This window comes from Saccharomycodes ludwigii, chromosome IV, assembly GCF_020623625.1.
Source record: "Saccharomycodes ludwigii strain NBRC 1722 chromosome IV, whole genome shotgun sequence".
Taxonomy (NCBI): domain Eukaryota; kingdom Fungi; phylum Ascomycota; class Saccharomycetes; order Saccharomycodales; family Saccharomycodaceae; genus Saccharomycodes; species Saccharomycodes ludwigii.
In genome coordinates this window covers 606,254-625,792 of record NC_060203.1, presented here as the reverse complement: position 1 = coordinate 625,792, position 19,539 = coordinate 606,254, and the positions used below count along the sequence as shown (strand labels likewise).

Below are 19,539 nucleotides of genomic sequence, written 5' to 3'. Positions count from 1 at the left end.
TTGATTAACTAAAATATTCTATATATCTGATTATTTAATAACAAATTTACAGTGAGGAAAATCACATTTATAATTTCAATTATTTATGACCAAAAAAAAAAAAAAAAAAAAAAAAAAAAAAATTAGATATCCTTGAATAGAAAATCGTAATCAAACAAGTTCAATTGATCGATATCAAAAAAATTAGGATCTGCCCTTTGAAAATTTTGTGGGGATGGATGCTCATATTGATTTTGGGAATTGTTTTTAGAATTCTGCTGGTCATTAAAACTTTTGTTGTTATTGGTAAATCGTAAGTTGGATGGAACACTATTATTTCTCCTTCTGCTATTGTTAAAAGCTTGGGAGTCAGATTGTGGTTCTTGGCTTAATTTGGGATTATTTACATTTGGGACACGTATTTCACTGTTTCTGATTGGCTGTGATTGATTTTCTTGTACATCAAAATTTTTTCTTGGAATGTGATACAATGGCTCGTTATTTGCAACATCAGGTGAATGAACTGGGTTAGATGTAAAGTGGGTCTTATTGTAATTCTCATTACAGGTCTCTTCTTTAGCGTTGTTCTCCATAACACCCATAATATTTAAAATGTTGTCGTATTCTTCCAACAAATATAATGGAGCAGTGCTTAATAAATCTGATTGTTCCAAAGCTTCCATATAATCTTCGCTATTTTCACAATTAAAGCCCAAACCTACCCTTAAAGCTTCAATAATATAAGGGGTTAATTTTTCGCTTTGTGTATTTTTATTCAATATTCTTAATATAATATGACACATTTCACCATTTTTGATCGCTTTGATAATAAAATCAAAAAATAATAATGTTTTGAAAGATTGAAAATACAAAAACCTAAATCTATTAGAAGAATATTTGCATAAAGTTTCCAACAATTTAAGTGTGTTGTCTGATATCTTTTCCAGTAATGCAATTCTTTCTTCAATTTCGTTTCTATTGAAAATTATGTCTACTCTTGAAGATAATCGTCTTGTTAAAATGTACTTGGAAAATGAAAATCTAATCAATAAGCTCAAAATGATAAAAAGAACTCTTGTCAATAAAAGATTAATAGCTCTGTTCAATGATAACCCAGTGCATCTGGGCAGAGCGTAAGTATAAGTACCTTCAAAAATATCCTTTAAAAGTTTGCAACTGGCACAAACATCATGGATCAAAATAATAAAATATTTCTGGAAATATGGCATATATTGTGGACATATGGATGGATCCTTGCAAGCTTTTTGCAATACAACATAGATGTTAAAATTTATAATCAAAGTGTGTGCCTTTGAAAATAAGTTGGCATCCATGGAAATTTGATTTTCAATTAGAGTAGTACTTAGTTTTAAATTGGTTGGGTACAAAGTCTCATGACTGTTGGAAGTTGGCTTTTTCAAGTCTATTAGACTAAAATGCTTTTCTAAGAAATTTTCAATCTTCAAAATCATTTGTTCCGCCGAGGACAATGAACAAGCTTGCTTGCTTCTGCAATGTTTAAATAAGTCTGAGATGTATCTAATTAGTTGTAGTCTTCTATACATCAAGGTGTACATCCTTTTTTCTAATGGGGATAATTGCAGATTGCTCTTTAAGACAGAATTCATAAAGTCCTGGAAATTGAAAGGGTATCTATAATCTTCATCGTTTATTTTAATTTTCCCCTTAACCAAATTTTCTATGCGTAAAATTGTTGACAATGATATCCATAATTTTCTTCTATAATTAACCAACCTAGGGTCGATAGAGGGTGTTAACTTTTGGAATTGTTCATATTCAGTTGGTTCTCTATGCAAGCCCATTGCAAAAGCTTGTGTAGCAACCATATTAATGACCAAATCAGTAGGCTTGGAGTTAAAAATATCACCCTCATCCGGTGACAAGGCCAATAAAGCCCACAAGTAGATTAAACAACAAATCATGTTTTCGGTTGTCCAAAGAAATATATTTAAGGATAACAAGCATTTGAAAGCAACTTCAATGAAATTGGCAGAAATAACGTGTTCTTCCAAAATTGCTTGGTAATCAAGGTCTGAATTTTCTACGTATTGAGTAGTAGACATGGACATATAGGATATTCTTAACAAAATCAAAAGCAAAGCTAGATTTTCTATTTTATATCTAATATTGGTGGTGCCGATATCCAAAATGTATCTTTGGGGATCCTTTGGATCATCACATAATACATCTGCTAAACATTCTTCAAACATAGAGACCTCAACAGCGGCCAATATCGGATAAATATTCTCATAAAAATGTTTTTTATGAATGTGTAAGATATGTTTTGGAGGTAGACAAGCATTAATAGATTTTAATGTAGTTTTTAAAACTTCAGAATAATCGTCAACAGTTAGCGAAAAATCCTCTAAATATGCAAATGTGAAATTACCCAAAAAAGATAGTAGCCCCCAATGAACCCTATGGATGTGTGACAGATTTGAGGGACCCGTAATAATTCTTTCAAAAAATTCTTGTGCTTTAGGTGTTTTAAATTTGTCACCGTTAAAAATATGTGGACTGATGGTTTTAAAGTTGTTTAAAAAAGTTTGGGATCTGGGTATAAATGGCATATTTTCTGGAGCAGCAGCTTTGTAGATTGCACTTTTTTGGGAAAACCCGAATATAGAAGACATGAAAACTAATAAAAAAATATCATTTTTAACCAAAGCCAAATCAGAAAACACATCTAAATCCTGTTTGACCCCATTTTTAATGACCAATTTTGGGAACCCCTGATAAAAATCAATAAAAATATGTTCTGGATTTAGTTTGAACGCTTCTTTTTTATAATTAATTTTATTCTGAATATCGCTATTTTCGATATTTTTTTGGTTGTTTAAAAAAGCAGTATTATTATTATTATTATTGGTGTTATTATTATTGGTATTATTATTCTTGGTATTATTATTCTTGGTATTATTATTCTTGGTATCATTATTATTATCAGGGGCAGAATTAGGAATAACAAAAGATGCACTCTTGCTATTGGCTTCGCTACGAAGTGGTGTATTATATGATGGTATAAAGTCTGAATTTGTTATTGGGATATTAATTCTGCTATTATTAGAATTGTTGCTATTGATGTTTGCGTGAAGGTCATTACTTGGACAGCGAGATACTATTTCCTGTTTTAAAGCCCTATTCTGCCAATAATCTACTTGTTTAGATAATCTTGCAATAATTGCATCTTTATTGGGCCGTTTAGGGGCAGCTTGTTTGGTGAAATCATAAATACAGGTCAAATTTTGTTCTTTACAATGTGTACATTGTGGTTTTAACATATCGCATTTAGTTTTTAGTTTTCTACATGACTGACATACATAGGAAATCCGATTTCTTTTTTGAGTAGATTTAGAAACTTTTCCATTAACAGGAGTTATGTCGGTATCTAGAACTAATTCTTGTAATGGACTGCTATGATTATCAAATAAATTTGGTGTGAGTGAGTTGATATTATTGGCTTCATTATTATTTTTATCCTGTGCCATATTTTTTATTTGTACTTTACCTTTTTATTTTTATTTTTATATTTGCTGAGTTAATATATATATATAATGATTTTACAATTGAAAATTGACTTCTTATGATAAACGGGGATATAGATAAAATGATATATTTAGATATATTTTAGTTTAAGGTAAGTAAAGTGACTAGAGTAAAAGTGAGATTATTTGATACTTTCACATTTATCTAATAAGTTTTAATTTTTTTTTTTTAACGTTTTACTAATATTTTACACGGATCAATTGGGAATTATTTTTCGTCCATGTAAAAAATAGCAAAAAAAAAAAGATATTTACAATTATTTTATTTTATTTTTTATATCAATTTTAAAATCGTAACGGAAATCTTTTTCTTAATGTATTTCAATTCTATTTTTAAAACTAAAAAAATAAAAAAACGTGACCAAATACCTGCTTTTGTGGTCAGGTGATCACTTCCTCGTTCATCAATCCACTCATTTCACGGATATCTTTATAAATCCTGTGTGCTTTAAACTTTTTGTAAATAAATAAATAAATAAATATTTTACTCTATTTTCTTATTAAACTCTAAAATCATAAATTATAATAAAAAATTAAGATAAATTCAAATCTGTTTTAGGACCTTACAACTAATTAATAATAACAAATGACTCCGCTGTTAAAATATGAAAATGATGATCTCGACTATAGGCTTGATGAACTATTATCAAACTATTTTTGTGTAAAAAAAATTATCAAAGTAAATTATGAGCAATATTTACCAAAATCAAAAAATCAAGACGATCAATGGAGCTTTCAAGCCGAGTTATCTATAAGAAAAAAAAATTCTAAAAGTTTAGTTGCTTTATTTTCAAAAGAACTATGGTGTTTTAGTATTAATGATGATCCAGTCCCAAAACCATATGCTTCTGATATGAAAACTAATGATAATAACACCACTACCAATGCTACAGATGAAAACCAATCCCTCGTTGATCCAACAGACAAAAATCTTGAAAATAAAGATATGTCACTCTCAAATCAAGAACAGATTAATATTAAACATACTAGTGTTAGTCCTACTGTATTACCTTTATCACTATCAAATGAACAGTTTAGAAATCCAGATAAGGTTGGTGAATTTAATTCACATTTTTCAAAACCTAATCTACCAACACCATATGCAATATTTTTAAAAGCTCTAAGAAAGACAATTCACCTAAACATTTGTAAAATTTCCAAAAATTCCTTTATACCTTTCGGAAATTCATGTATATATCAACCCACCGAAAATCATACAACTGGTGCTGACCAGTTGGTCTCCTTTGATTCCCATATCTTTGATGATGGTCATTTGAATATTTCAGTATCTTTTAAAAAACTAAACTTTAATAAATTAATCCAGTCCCCTGAAATCCTGAATGATAACGAATATCTTTTGAATAACAGATCCATTTTGTACATAGCGCCTAGTGGGGTAAAAGTCACGTTACCCTTTTCAGATATAAAAGAATGTATAACTACCGAGCCACCAATGAATGAAAAGGTTATTTTGGAAACATTGCTTTATACGCATGGGATTGACTTGACTGGCAAAGAAAACTTGAAATGGATAAAAGTTATTCCTAGTTTAACACACTTAGCCGGTCAGACGTCTTCCATCTCTTCTTATTCTTTAACGACCCTTAGGAAAATCAAGCGGACCATTAGTACTAGTACCAAATCACATTCACCATCACTTTCGCCATCTACAAATAATGGTTTTAATCAGACTCTGCTAAATGTGTCAAGCACAAATACTCATAATAATATTGGCAGAATTAGCGCAAATAGTGGTGTTGATACTGCTGCTAAAAAGGGAAATAAATATGACGTCAACATCGCTGCCTCGAGCAACGTTAATATTAATAATGTTAACGAAGAGTTTGGGACCAATAATAACAATAATAATATATCTCCCACAAATGAGAATGTTACATTGGGAAGTGGGTTAAAAAATAATCTCTTGAAGAAAATAATTATATGGCCTTTAGATTTGATTTTTGTACAAACACCAACAGATTCACCTGCAAGTAAAGACAATAACTTAGAGGATATGGCTTTTGGTTCTCAATTCTTCACCGTGCAAGACGCTTTTTGTTTATTGGATGAACTGACACAATTAAAATTGACTTCGACTTATAGAATTCCCGGCATAACCAGTTCTAAAGGATCTGCAGCAGCGATGAGTAGTGGTACTTACTATACTGATCAATTTTTGTTCCCCCCATCAGCAAGTTCCATTAATAGTACCAATATCGCTGGTACTAATCCTTATTTAAGTGGTGGTTATAATACCAGGTCATTGGGAAGCCCCCATGTAACATCATTATCAAACACAATAAAAAAATCACCAGCATCAAACTACGGAGTATCAACTAAAAACAGTCCTTTTAAACCAAGAACTCCAATATTAGGTGCACAAGACAAATTTCTGAAAGATGCTATAACGGAAGACGACATTAATAACACGAGCAGTGATACTACTAATGTGGAATATGTTCATAAAGGTGGCTCAGGCATCCAAAACCTAAAAGAAGGAGTGAAATCGCAAGCAGAAGATGCCAAACAAGAAGGGGAAAATAATTATATCGATGGTACAAAAGATCATGTTGAAGACAAAAGACAGGAACTAGAAGATGATAACGATGATGATACTGATATGAAAGATTTATTTGGTGACGATGAAGATGAAGAAGAAAGCACTGGAGATAATATCGTTAATTATAATGAAAAAATAATAGAGGTTCCTACGGATATTATAAATGAACCAAATATCACCCCTTTGGGGGAGAAATGGCAGCATAATTCAGATGCTGAAACATTACCTCCAAATTCTAATTTTCTTCCAATAATTCCTAAAAAAAGGTACTTAGATATACCAGTTGATGAAATGATAGCAGCGGCATCCCCCAACCTATACAGTGATCCAGGTGCGCCCTTGCCTATTGAAACGCCCAAGGAAAGAAGACAGAGCATTTTTGCTCCATTAAAGTTTAATCCTAAAATTGAATCTGGAGTAGATAACAAATATAAGAATGGTGGCAAATTTTTTGTTTCGAATGATATATCTACCAGCTCTCCCGTGTTGCATAAGTTGTTAGATATAGACATAAATAATTATGATCTTTTGTCCAGTTCAGACGAGGATTATGATGAAAAGGAAGGAAGTAAAAATGATAATTATACTACTATTAATAAACATACTAACGGTGAGATGGTGGCGGAAGACAATTATCCGTTTAACATTAAGAATAATCATGAGATACCATTGATTAATGCTGATTATTACTATACAGATGGCAAGGATATTAATGGTAATAATATGAAAAATAATAGCGGGAACAACATTAATATCCCTTTAAATAATCTTAAGATTGGTAATTCCGTCAATCTCGCCAATGCTAATAGTATTAATGCTGCCACTGGTATTACTACTACTACTACTACTACTACTACTACTAATAATAATAATAATAATAATAACAACAACAATCTTAATACCATTACCACTAATAATATTAACACTGCTGATGACAATAACATTAATAATGATTCCAATGTTAATAACAATAATAATAAGAATGCTGCCGCAGTGTTAACTAATAATTCAAATCAACCTACATCTTCTGTAATTTCAAATACTGTAATCAATGACCCAAGTTATATTAATGTTCCTCCAATCCCAGCAGCTTTTGTAAATGAAAACAATAATGAACAGGGAAGTGCGTCTGAACCCTTTGATGTTTTAGAGGTGACTAAAGGCTCCAATTCTATCGGTGTTACCAGTAACTTAACTTCCTCAATGGGCAATAATTTACAAAATGCAGCTAATGAACATTTAATGACTACTCCGTTATTAACCGAGGGATCTGGGTCACCTGAAATGGGATGGAAACTGAACAATGATTCTTTGTTAGCAAATAATCAACTGCAGACGAATTCTATCTCACCAGAAAAGAATAATTCCTCAAAGGAAATTATTGACAACAAGAATTGTGTTTCTCTCTCTTCCAACAATAATCATACTAACATTGGTAACAGAGAAAGAGTATCTGTTCTGTCGCCACAACAACGAAATAAAAATGAGGATGCCAATGTTGTTCAACTGCGTAATTCCAACGTTTTACAATATGTTTTAAGAACTATGCCAATATTTTCTATTCCTGATTATTTTTTATTTGCTAATCCAACTGTACCACACTCAAAAAATTTCAATTTATTTCTAGAAACATTAACTACTGAGATTGTGTTCAATAACATTTTGAACGAAGTATGTTTTGAAAATACTATATTGTATGAAACTTTTGATTCTATTAGCCCAACCTCAGAAGTACTGAAAGTTTTCAGCGAATTGTTTGGAAGTTCGTACAGGTTACAAGGGAATGAATTAATCGATGACTTATATTCTATTGAGCAACCAGATATTTTATTAAAAAAGAGTCAAAATGATAGTAAAATCCCCACTCCTATATTAAAAATTAAAAGCGATGTCATTGATTTTGTAGACGATCTAAGAATGAAACCTTTAAATTTGCCTAAAAATTTTAGCGGGTTATTTCTGACGTCTATGTATAACCAAGAGTGTTTAGACTTTATGACAATGCTGATGTCTCAATACAACGACATGGAGTTTGGTCATTGTGATTTGGTTCAGCTAACAAATGAAGATGATCCAGGTGTCATATATTTAAAAAATTTCAACAGTATCACATTACTATTGCTAGCTGCCCAAATAGTTACATATTGTTTTACTCAAAAGAAACATGATGCGTCGCAAAACAGCCCTTTAGTTATATTTTTGCCAGTCTCTACATCTGTTGGGGGGAATAGATCAAGGACGTATGATGCTTTAAATTCTGTGGTCGAAATGTGCCACAATTTTACCCTGTTGAAAACTGAGGTTCTAAATAGACTACCCACATGTGAAATTCTTCTAAGGCTAATTTCTATTGATAATTTTATTGGAGACCCTTTGAAAAATATTAGAGATTCTAGTCGATTATGTCTATCTATTTATAACATTTTACCTTCGTCTTCGTCAAAATATACACATTTAGCCAAACAAATTCCAGAAACAATTAAATTTGATTTACCCTCAGGTTCATCAGCACATTCACTTAATTCCCCCTTGAACCATCACTATGATACATATGTGCATGTTGCTTATAGCAGAAGCATTGATAAGGAGTGGTTGTGTACAGCATGGAGTTCTGTTTCAGGTGCAGATTCGAAAGTTAAAACATGGTACATTGGTAATTCTAAACCCAAGTTTGAGAGTGCTTGTAATGAAATATGGACAACAACTTTAAAGTTTATTATGATGCACTCAAGCTCATTACGGACATGTGTTGTTTTATCAAGACTAGATTCAATATTACCCGATGATGAATTGATGCATTGGCGAAGGTTATCCAGTAAAACTAAGCAGATTCATTTGGCTGTTGTTTGTTGTGGGACAAATACTAAACTAACTTTTTGTGACGGCGATAAGTTTCACCCTGAATATAAGAGACCTTTGAAACATTTTGAAATATCCAGAAATATAGTTACAAAAAAATTACCTATTGATGCGAGTGCAAAGTTTGTAGATGGTGGTGATATTGGAAATGAAAATAATGAGGAGAAAGATGACGATTACCTAATTGTTAATGCTAAAAACTATATTTATTCTGTTGTTTTTAAGTCAGCCTTACCATTATCTAATTCACAACATAGATGTGCGATAAAAAGTGGTGCTTTGATTAGATTCAATGGTGGCGATGATGATACTAATAATAACAATAACATAGTTGATAAATTTGAAGTCAATTTATTAAATTGTCCACACTCCGATTCTAAGAAGTTATTAAAAGTTATTTTGAAACATTTCCATGATTTAAGTGCATTGACACCTTGGTATTGTGTATATGATAATTTTAGCTTTGTACCATGGCATATTTTAGCCGTAGAAAAAATGATTAAAAACGTTATTCATTTGAAAGTTGAGGAAACAAAGCATTAAATTATGATTTTAGTGATGTTTTTTTTTTTTTTTTTTTTTTGTACGCATCCATTGTTATTACTTGCCAGATTCACAAATGAATATATATGTATATACATATATATAGTTCATATATTTTTGATAAATTTCATTATTTTTCCTTTTATGTCTGTATTATATGATTGATCTCTATAAGTTAAATATTTTTCCATTGAAATATTAAATTTTTTCTTAAAAGATCTTAATTCATCGTTGTTATTGAAAAAGGTTTTGTTTAAATAGATAAAATAAATTCTTAAAATACATTGCAAACAAATTTCAAATTCCATTTCAAATGATTCCTGATAAGTGGTTTTTATAACTTCATAAAAAGCTCCACTGATTTCCTTTAGTTCAAACTTAGATTTTAATTTATGGTTCTCTTTATTTGTTAATCGAGGTAAAACGAAATCATCGTCTATATTTCTTATGTGGTTAATTGTTAGCCAGCCTATATCCCACAAAAATTCCAATAGCCGGTTATTTTCTTCTAAAATATCAACAAAATCCAAATGGAAAAAAGCTTCAAAATGATTTGTTTTAAACTCCCTAATTAAATACTTTACAAGTTGAAGTTGAAACTCTTTTTTAGTATAAGCGAAATTAGAACTGTTTCTAGTTACTCTGCCTGTTAATGATAGGTTAGTAATAGATGAACTATTTCCATTAACAAACACTTTTAATTGTTGAAATAATTCATATAACAATAATATTATTTGTTTAGAAAAGTTTGTAGCCAAATACAATTTTTCTTGTTGTTTAAATTTTGTTTGATATCCAATATTTTTTAAATTTGAATTTAATTTTAAATTTATATCAACATTAAAAACCTGGTCATCATAAAGAGGAACAAACCCTGGTCCTTGTGAATCTCTATTTATATTTTTTCCTTTCGATGAAAAATTTTCGAGATTCTTCTTTTTAGTATCTGAATCTAGGGCATATGGAAATAGTAGCTGTGGTATGCCTAAGGGGTATCTTTTATCGAACAACGAAAATAGCTTACACAAGGGGCTGTCTTTTAATTGTTGTAACTTAATGTTTTTGGAAACATTTTTTTCTTTTGATAATTCATTTTCAATATAATAATCTTGTCTAATTTTTATTACTCTCAACAAACAGCTAAAAACAAAAGATGATTCTAACCCTGCACAAAACTCAGCGTTGTTTAAAGAAGTCAAATTAGATAAAGTCTCACCAAGATAATCCCAAAAATTTTCCTTTTGAAATTGTAAGGGGAAAATTAAGCTGTTAAAAACCATGAGACTACTAGCACTATTATTTTGAAAGGGACTAACAATAAAGGGATATAGTTTAGAATTCAATTTTTTTAATTTATTTAAAGAGGTTGTGAGTTGAGTATAGTTTAAATTGCTAGGTATTTTCAACCTGTCTAAAATACTAAATGAAGAGTTATCGAATTTAGTTAGTTTAAAGGAAACATTATCATTGTTATTTTTCATAAAAGCAGAATTAAGATCGAATAAATTATCAATAAATAAAAAAAACTGACACCTCAAAACACTCACTTGGTATTCAGTATAATTTGAAGTACTATGGCTCTTATTTGTTGATTCATCTAAAATGCTTAAATATTTAGAAAGTAGGTTTAAACTTCTTGTTTGCAAATCTCTATTAGAAACGTTAAATGGATTGTTCTTGGTTAAATATTTGCCTTTGTAATTTGAAGACATAAACGCTAAAGTGAACAAAACGTTGATCATATCGAAAGAGGGAACAACAAATTTCCAGCTTGCTTGATTCAAAGCACTTTGGTTCGGGATTATATCATTTTCTAGATAGAATAGTAAAGTATCATAGCTTTGAAGAGTATACATGGAATTCATTAATTCGAAGTCAGCAACAGTTTCTGATGTTATATCAATGAAATATAATGGTTTTGCAATATTTTTTGTGAATGTGGAGTCTTTATTTTCCATGCTATGAGTTGTTATACTGGTATCTAAGGATCTTTTCGCAACATTATCGGTATTATTATTGGTTAAATGGATGTTGATGTCTGAATCCGAAGATGAGTCTGAATCTGAATAGAAGGGCATTATTTACTCTCCTTTGGTGCGTTGGATAATTTATATCTAGCAGGACTTTTTTCCTGCGAGTATAATGATATAAAGTAATTTAAGAGGGAAGAAGGGCAATTACTGATGGGGTATAATGTTATTATTATTATTATCATAATAATTTGGCTTTGGTCTTTTGTATGTGATGGGTTATTATAATTTGTGTCCGACTGTTGTATGTGCCGAAGAGATAAATGATTTTATGGTTACCGGACTTGAAAGGGCCGTAGGATAAATACTTAATTCAACGGTTTGATCTCCGTTGTATTATTTTTTTAATATACGGAAAAAAAAAAAAATACAGAAATAAAGAAAAAGAAACTGAATTTTGTGCGGAATTTTACTGGCTTAACATCGTTTCTTTTTATTTTTTTATATCTTTCTTTTTTTCCAAGCAGAGAGATATACATTATATAAATGATAAATAGAATATAATATATATATATATATATATAAACACATCTTCCATCAATTAAGATCATTTGTACTAAAATAATTAAAAAAAAAAAAAAAAAAAAAAAAAGGAAAAAGGAAAAAGTGAAAAAAAAAAAAAAAAAAATGACCGCAAGTACTCAATCTAAGTCAGAAGAAAAAGGTGCTTGTTTAGAAGTTTTGGCTATAGAATTGAGATCTGCCTTGCATCAATACCCAAATTTTCCCTCTAAAGGTATTTTATTTGAAGATTTTTTACCAATTTTCAGATCTCCACAATTATTTCAAAAGCTAATCGATGCCTTCATTTTACATTTCAAAGAAAAATTCCCAAATACTAAGATAGATTATATAGTGGGTTTAGAAGCTCGTGGATTTTTATTTGGCCCTTCTGTTTCTTTGGCATTGAACTGTGGATTTATACCTATCAGGAAACAAGGTAAATTACCTGGTGAAGTTGTTCAAGCCACGTATATCAAGGAATATGGTCGTGATATTTTTGAAATGCAGGCGGAATCCATGCCTGCAGGTTGCAACATTATTATTATGGACGATATTATTGCCACTGGTGGTTCTGCTTTAGCTGCTGGTGAGTTGTGCAAGAAATTAAATGCTAATATTTTAGAATTTGCATTTATTATGGAGTTAGATTTCTTAAAAGGTAGAGAAAAATTGCAAGCTCCTGTTTTTACGTTATTAAGTTCCCAAAAGGAAGCATTGAAATAATTATATGCTGTTATACATACACACACATTTTTATTAATTAAGAACTTAAGAATTAATTAACAACTTGTATTGTATACACCTTAAATAATAAAGTATAATATTTTTACAAGTTTTTTTTTTTTTTTATTAATATTGCTCTATTTTATTATAAAGTTTATGAATATGTTTAATATATATGACCATGTATTTAACAAATCCGGATATCAGTTTATATTACATATCGTAAAATGAGTTTAATGCATTATACCATGAATTGCTTTATTCCAACACATTTTACTTTCGATATTTTTAATATTTATTTATTTTATAAATTTTTTTTTTTTTTTTTTCTTTGCAAATCTTCCATTTCCTTATTATTTGTTCAATTTTTGTTTTTTCGGTTTGTCATTTTTTAACTTTTTGGTCTTACTCACCTTATTTTTTTTACCTCTACTCTTTTTCCCACCAATTGAATGCTCATTTTCATCTTCTTGCAATGGAAACAATTCATATGAATAATTGGGTTTCCTTATATTACGAACTCTGGCATGTACAGTCAATAAACTTTCATCAATAAAATCAGTTACAGTGGATATGTAGTACTCCCCACCACCAGTATATGTCCACGATACACTATCTTCGGGCAATGAAAACTTGTCAACTTTTAGGCGACATAAAATATTATCTATATTATTCGAATCAGCTATAAATCCATACGGCCTTAAAGTTTTTAAAGTGATAATTTTACATCCAACTTTAACGTTTTGTATCAAATTCTCAATATAACCATTCATTTTAGCATCAAATATAAAATTGTTAATTAGCAAGACATCACACTTTTTTAATATCTCAATAACTTTTTCATTATCCACAAAACTAGTTCTTAGTTCAAACAACGTTTTCCCCAAATTTATCCCTAGTAATTTGCATCTTTTTTCTAATTCCCGAGTTTGTGATTCAGTTAAATCGCTTGCATTTTCCATTATTTCACAACCAAAACTTAATTTACAACCATATTCCAAAGCTGCCTGAATAACACAGTTCCCGACACCACTGCCTAAATCAACAAAAATTTTCTCATCATTCAAATCGCACTGTTGATAACAAGTCGTCAAGAAACTTGGCAATAGTTCACCATACACGAAGTTACTAAAAGCAACGTATTTTTTTAATTTTTTCGCATCTGGTAAAACCGTTCTAACATATACCGATGTTAATATAAAATGGATAAAAGATACTGGCAAGGCTTCCAAATTTGACAAATGTTTCGTAATGGCATCTTTGGGTATTTTTAAGATGTAATTGTTATATTTTAAAACCGCATTTTGGAAACTTTCCACGTTTTCATTTTTATAAGCTTCAAATAAATTGGGCAAAATTTCTTGGTCAACATAGTCGGTATATAAAGCAGGGAGATATATTAAACTATTGTATTCAATTGTTCTGCCAATTTCCAGCATTGGATTGTAAACAAGTAATTTTTTAGGATTGGTAAAATCAATTTCAAAAGTTTCTTTATAATTTGGATATATAACAGATGGATGGAATTCCACAGTTGTTGAAGCGTTTAATTGTGATATTTGATTGGATTGGATTAAGTCTGATGGGGAGTCTTTTGGCAAATCTTTGATGAAGAAGTTGGAATATTTTTTTATAGTTTTATTGTCTATATATATAAAATAATAAGTGCGCCCCTCCCCTTTTTCTGTATCATTTTCCTTTTTATTAATCTTTGTTTCTTGTTGAATGTCATTATTTTGTGACTTATTTTTATCTTCTGGATAGTATAAAATTTCTTTTAACAATTTTCTATCATCAACCTCTTGATTGGTGGATTCTACCATTTTATGTTCAAAAATTTCCCCATTACCTTCAATGATTATATCTCGTGATAGTGAACTTTTTTTAGTAATCATATTTTTACTGGTTCTTTGTTTCCGTTCTTTTCTTTTCTTTTCTTTGGTCTTTTCCATGGATTGTTTCCTCTTTTCTTTAGACCTTTGTATGGATTCTTTTTTTTCTTGCTTTTTCTTGAATATTTTTTGATTTTTCAATTCCTGCTCTTCTTTTAATACTTCGTCGTATATACCAAGTTTCTTAGGTTTTCGTGGCCTTAAAAACCCTGTGGGTAAGCTGTATTCACAATTAGGGTCATATCTATTGGCATCCTTGATTAGTTTCAATAATGTGGCACTTATTTGTTTTTCGTGTCTAGGTTGTAGCTGAGAAGTTGGAGATACTTCTACTTCCTTTGTAGGAATATTATTTTTCTTGTTTACCTTTGGTGGTTCATTTTTTTCCTGTAATAATTGATGATTGTTTCCGCTACTGGATAAAGGAGTAATATCCTTATTGTTTAAAATTTCCATATCATCTGTAAAAGAACTAGAAGGTGAAACTAATGAGGATTTTCTTTTTGACTCAATGGATATATCACTTTTGCAATCTGATGTAATTGTTGTTTCTAATATGTTAGACGTCATTATTTTAAGGATGATTAATTTTTTTTTTTTTTATATTTTTTTATTTTTGTTCAAGTTTTTGTTGAATAATGAAAAACCAATAAATATTTTTTTTGCTAGTAATTTAAAATACTTTAAAAATATAATTTAATAAAAGCTTAAAAATAAAAAGGAAAAAAAAAAAAAAAATCAATATTTATCTTTTTTGGAAAGAAAATAAACAATGGACAAACGTTTGGTTTATATTCATCAATAATGAAAAATAAATACAAAATTGAATTAAAAATAGGAATAGATTAAATGAAAAATAAAAATATTCAAAATTGAAAATAATTAAAAGTCAATCAACGTATTTGTATATATATATATATATATATAACAAAATTAGATCAGTAAAATATTAGCATCAGAAAATAATACAAAAAACTATAATAACACTTTGAATTTTTTAAAAAAAAATAAAACCCATTCCAAAATAAACAATATATTAGTAGACCCGAAAAAAAGAAAGAGAAAAAGAAAAAGAAAAAAGAAAAAAATCAATCAGTTTAAAGACAACAAGTACTACTGGATTAGCTTTTGGTTTTTTTCTTGCACTTCTTTCAAAGTAGTACCTTCAACAATACTCCAATCAATCATCTTTTGATGGAAATCATTAAATAACCAATCATTAACTTTCTTAAAGTGTCTTTCATTGAAAAATCCACCTCTACCAGCAGACAGAGGAGATGGATGAGTAGATTTTAAAACCAAAATATTTTTTTTATTTTCAATTTTTTTTGCTAAATCTTTAGAAATCACCTTTTTGGCATTATTTCCCCATAGTATCAAACACAAAGGCTTCTTATTTTCTAATCTATCAAGTATTAAAAGCTCAATAACTTTGCTGGTAAAAATCTCCCAACCTTTTTTAGCATGCGAAAACGCTTTATGTGCTTCAACAGTTAAACAAGTATTTAACAATAAGACACCTTGTTTACTCCAATTAGTTAAGTCGCCATTTGAATTGTCTATTTTGAAATCAGGATAATTATATTTCTGTATTTCTTTGTAAATATTTATTAGACTTGGTGGTGCTGGGGTTGGATGGCGAACACTAAAAGCTAAACCGTGTGCTTGATTAAAATTATGGTAGGGATCTTGACCTATTATGACTACTTTTACATCTTCAAACTTGGTTAACCTAGTCCATGAATAAATATCTTGCTCCGGTGGAAACACCTTTTTATGTTTTACGTTTATTTCGTTATTTAGGAAAGTTTTCAAACTTAAAAAGTATGGCTTGATAAATTCTTTTCGTAATATTTTGAACCAAGAGGGGTCGATGGTATCTATTTCTAATTTTAATAATGCTTGTTTATCGGAAGGAATTAATGATTCATTACTGGTGACAATGGTGGGATTTGTTATTGAAGAATTATGAGGTATGCTAAGGTTTTCCTTTCCATTTGGATCAGATAAGACTGAATGATTTTCTTTTTTATACGAATTTGACAAATTAGTTTTTTGTTTTTTAAATTGTTGTTGAGGTTCTTTCTTGGTAAAAAAATCTAAAACGGTCTTAGGTCTTTTATTGTGGGCAGTCATTATTTGATGATTGGATGTATTCATACAGGATGATTTGTCTTTTTTTTTCCTTTTTAGTAATGTTTATTTATTTTTTTTAAATTGTTTATATATAAAAAGTCAAATTGTTGAAAAGCAAAGAAAGAAAACTCAAAAAAAAAAAGAAATATTTTCTTTTTCCCCTTAAAAAAAAAAACATCGATTCTTTTACGCATTTTCTACGAATGCTTTATGCATTTTCTACGAAACTCAACAAAAAATAATAATAAAAAGCAGCATTTAATTAAAAATGTTAAATACGCGGTTTATCAACTTGTAAAAAAAAATTATTATCAATAAAATATGCAATATCATCAATTTCCAATTGTAAAATAATATATCCAAATTAACTAAAGAAAAAAAAAAACATTTATATATGTGTGTATGTCTGTATATATATATATATATATACTTGTTTAGTTTTATTTCTTACCATCTTTCCTTTCCCTTCCCCCTCCCTCACTTTCTAATTTTACAAAGACTCACACCAGCTTTAAATGTCCGATGATAACAAAAACTTACCTGGTACAACTGTTCTGCTCGAAATCCAAGCTCAACAACGGGATCCTAGTGCCGTCAACAATCTTAATATTCAAAAGACAAGACAAAGTTCAATAACTTCTCCATCCATATGGAATTTTTGGAGACCTTCCTCAGTATCTGATCTGGATCATAAAATAAATATTAATCCCCCTGTTATTGATAACACTACCAACAAAACAATTGAATCTACAAGTTCTATATCTTCAACTCGGTCTATGATATTAGATGATAATGTTGTGTGTGAAGAATCGTCAGTTGCTATTTTATCATCAAAACAGAAAAATAATAATAATAATAATAATAATAAAAGAACCTGGTCTTTGTGGTCACTTAAACAAAAGAATCCGGAGATATCTGATGTATCGTCTAAAGGTAAAGAAGAAAATAATGTTGATGAAAGTGATAATAGTACTGCTGATTCTGTTTCCAAAATAGCCACAGCAGATTCCTCGGTAAACTTGAGCAAAATTAATCCCAATGAATCTTCTTTGAATTTAATTAATGAGTTAATACTACAAGATTTTATTACAACAGACATCCAACCACAGAATCCAAAACATGAACATCGTTCAAATACCGACATTTCCACAAATACATCCGTCAATACTGCTATAAAGAATGGTGTAGACCAACAATTATTGGATGATTCAAACAAGAATACACCAACGAAGAACAATACAACTGCTAATACTGACGAGGTTGTTATAGACCCTGATGAATCCATTAATGTTCAAGATAAGAACATCGTAGCACCGCAGTTTGACACCTTGCCAGCAAAACCTATTCTATCCCTAATTTATGATTTTATTTTTCCTGGAAATTTTACCCAATTCTCTGGAATTCGTAATATATTATCCTTATCTATGCCGGTATCTACACCAACGTTAACTTATAACACTTCTGCAAACAATGGTATCAGTCTGAATCAATCCCCTGTACCTTATAATTCCACTGTTTTGAACACCCCTGACAAATCCAAGGCGGAAAAGCATTTATACAGAAATCATCACTACACAGATATTATGAACCCACCGCCTAAAAGGATCATGTTAATTGGGGTACATGGGTTTTTCCCACATAAAAATGTGCGTAAACTTTTGGGGAATCCGACAGGTACCTCTACGAAATTCATTACAGAAGCTGAGTTTTCGATAAGAAAATATTATAAGGGCCAAAAATTGCACATTGACAAAATTGCGTTGGAAAGGGAAGGAATGGTTTTTGACAGAGTAAATTTTTTTTATGATATTTTAACAAAATACAAAGAAGAATTAAATAGTGCTGACTTGATTTACTTTGTTTCCCATTCCCAAGGGTGTCCTGTCAGTATCATTTTGTTGGGTCGTTTAATTGAAGACGGAGTTATAATACCGGATCCTAGCTTTAAAAGAAAAATCGGGATCTTAGCAATGGCAGGGATTAATAATGGACCGCTGTATGCAATGGACAAGACGTGGTTTGCAAAAATCTACTTTAAATTTGAAAATGAAATGTCCAAAGAATTATTTTCATTTCAAGATTTCAATTCAATACAAAGTAGAAAATATATGACAAATTTAAGAATCATTATTTCGTGTAACGTTAAGATCTGCTTCATTGGCTCCATAACCGACCAATTAGTGCCGTTGTACAGTTCTTCATGTTCCTTTGCATTTCATCCAAATATTTTTAGATCCACATTTATCGATAAGGATTCAGAAACACCCAAGTTTTTAATAAAGGTTGTTGAAACTGCCAATATATTAACTAACTTGGGGTTAAATGATCATGGGATCATCAAGGAAATAAGTAAAACGTTAGTTGGGCCATTAACAGGGGGGGGTCATTCTAAGATTTATTTTGAACATCAAGTATATCAAATGGGATTTCAATTTGCTTGGGAAACATCTCATTTAAATGAACAACAACCGGTTATTTTCAAACCTTATAAAGTTAGCGAAATAGGAACACATTTAACTAGGTTACCTTGGTGTATGAGAGGCTTTTTAAATGAAACTAAAAATCATTTGGGAAAGCAAGTTGTAGATGAAATGTTTACAGAATTACATAACTGGTATCCAAAGGATGAAGAGTTGATTAGGATTAAAGATACTTTGCAGGGCATGTTACAGAATATATAATGATACTTCGTATACTTGATAGTTTTTGATACAGTATATATATTTTACACATTTTAAAAAAATTAG

The 19,539-nt window shown here is 29.9% G+C and overlaps 7 protein-coding genes across 7 annotated transcripts; 3 read left to right on the top strand and 4 right to left on the bottom strand.

The window, feature by feature from the left end:
- Window positions 1-122: 122 nt before the first annotated feature.
- On the bottom strand, window positions 123-3,488 carry OAF1 (oleate-activated transcription factor OAF1; the record flags this gene model as incomplete). The annotated part of the gene is made up of 1 exon (XM_046077904.1): window positions 123-3,488. The coding sequence occupies one exon, from the start codon at window positions 3,486-3,488 to the stop codon at window positions 123-125; it is 3,366 nt and encodes a 1,121-aa protein (XP_045934298.1).
- Window positions 3,489-4,131: 643 nt separating this feature from the next.
- SSN2 (Ssn2p) lies at window positions 4,132-9,507 on the top strand (the record flags this gene model as incomplete). The annotated part of the gene is made up of 1 exon (XM_046077903.1): window positions 4,132-9,507. The coding sequence occupies one exon, from the start codon at window positions 4,132-4,134 to the stop codon at window positions 9,505-9,507; it is 5,376 nt and encodes a 1,791-aa protein (XP_045934297.1).
- Window positions 9,508-9,614: 107 nt separating this feature from the next.
- NSE5 (Smc5-Smc6 complex subunit NSE5) lies at window positions 9,615-11,585 on the bottom strand (the record flags this gene model as incomplete). Its single annotated transcript, XM_046077902.1, has 1 exon — window positions 9,615-11,585. One exon carries the CDS (start codon window positions 11,583-11,585, stop codon window positions 9,615-9,617), a length of 1,971 nt encoding a protein of 656 aa, XP_045934296.1.
- A 579-nt stretch (window positions 11,586-12,164) lies between these two features.
- SCDLUD_003336 (adenine phosphoribosyltransferase APT1) lies at window positions 12,165-12,764 on the top strand (the record flags this gene model as incomplete). Its single annotated transcript, XM_046077901.1, has 1 exon — window positions 12,165-12,764. One exon carries the CDS (start codon window positions 12,165-12,167, stop codon window positions 12,762-12,764), a length of 600 nt encoding a protein of 199 aa, XP_045934295.1.
- Window positions 12,765-13,117: 353 nt separating this feature from the next.
- Window positions 13,118-15,226, bottom strand: DOT1 (histone methyltransferase DOT1; the record flags this gene model as incomplete). Its single annotated transcript, XM_046077900.1, has 1 exon — window positions 13,118-15,226. One exon carries the CDS (start codon window positions 15,224-15,226, stop codon window positions 13,118-13,120), a length of 2,109 nt encoding a protein of 702 aa, XP_045934294.1.
- A 543-nt stretch (window positions 15,227-15,769) lies between these two features.
- Window positions 15,770-16,792, bottom strand: UNG1 (uracil-DNA glycosylase; the record flags this gene model as incomplete). Its single annotated transcript, XM_046077899.1, has 1 exon — window positions 15,770-16,792. One exon carries the CDS (start codon window positions 16,790-16,792, stop codon window positions 15,770-15,772), a length of 1,023 nt encoding a protein of 340 aa, XP_045934293.1.
- Window positions 16,793-17,307: 515 nt separating this feature from the next.
- On the top strand, window positions 17,308-19,473 carry SCDLUD_003333 (uncharacterized protein; the record flags this gene model as incomplete). Its single annotated transcript, XM_046077898.1, has 1 exon — window positions 17,308-19,473. One exon carries the CDS (start codon window positions 17,308-17,310, stop codon window positions 19,471-19,473), a length of 2,166 nt encoding a protein of 721 aa, XP_045934292.1.
- Between the last annotated feature and the right edge of the window lie 66 nt (window positions 19,474-19,539).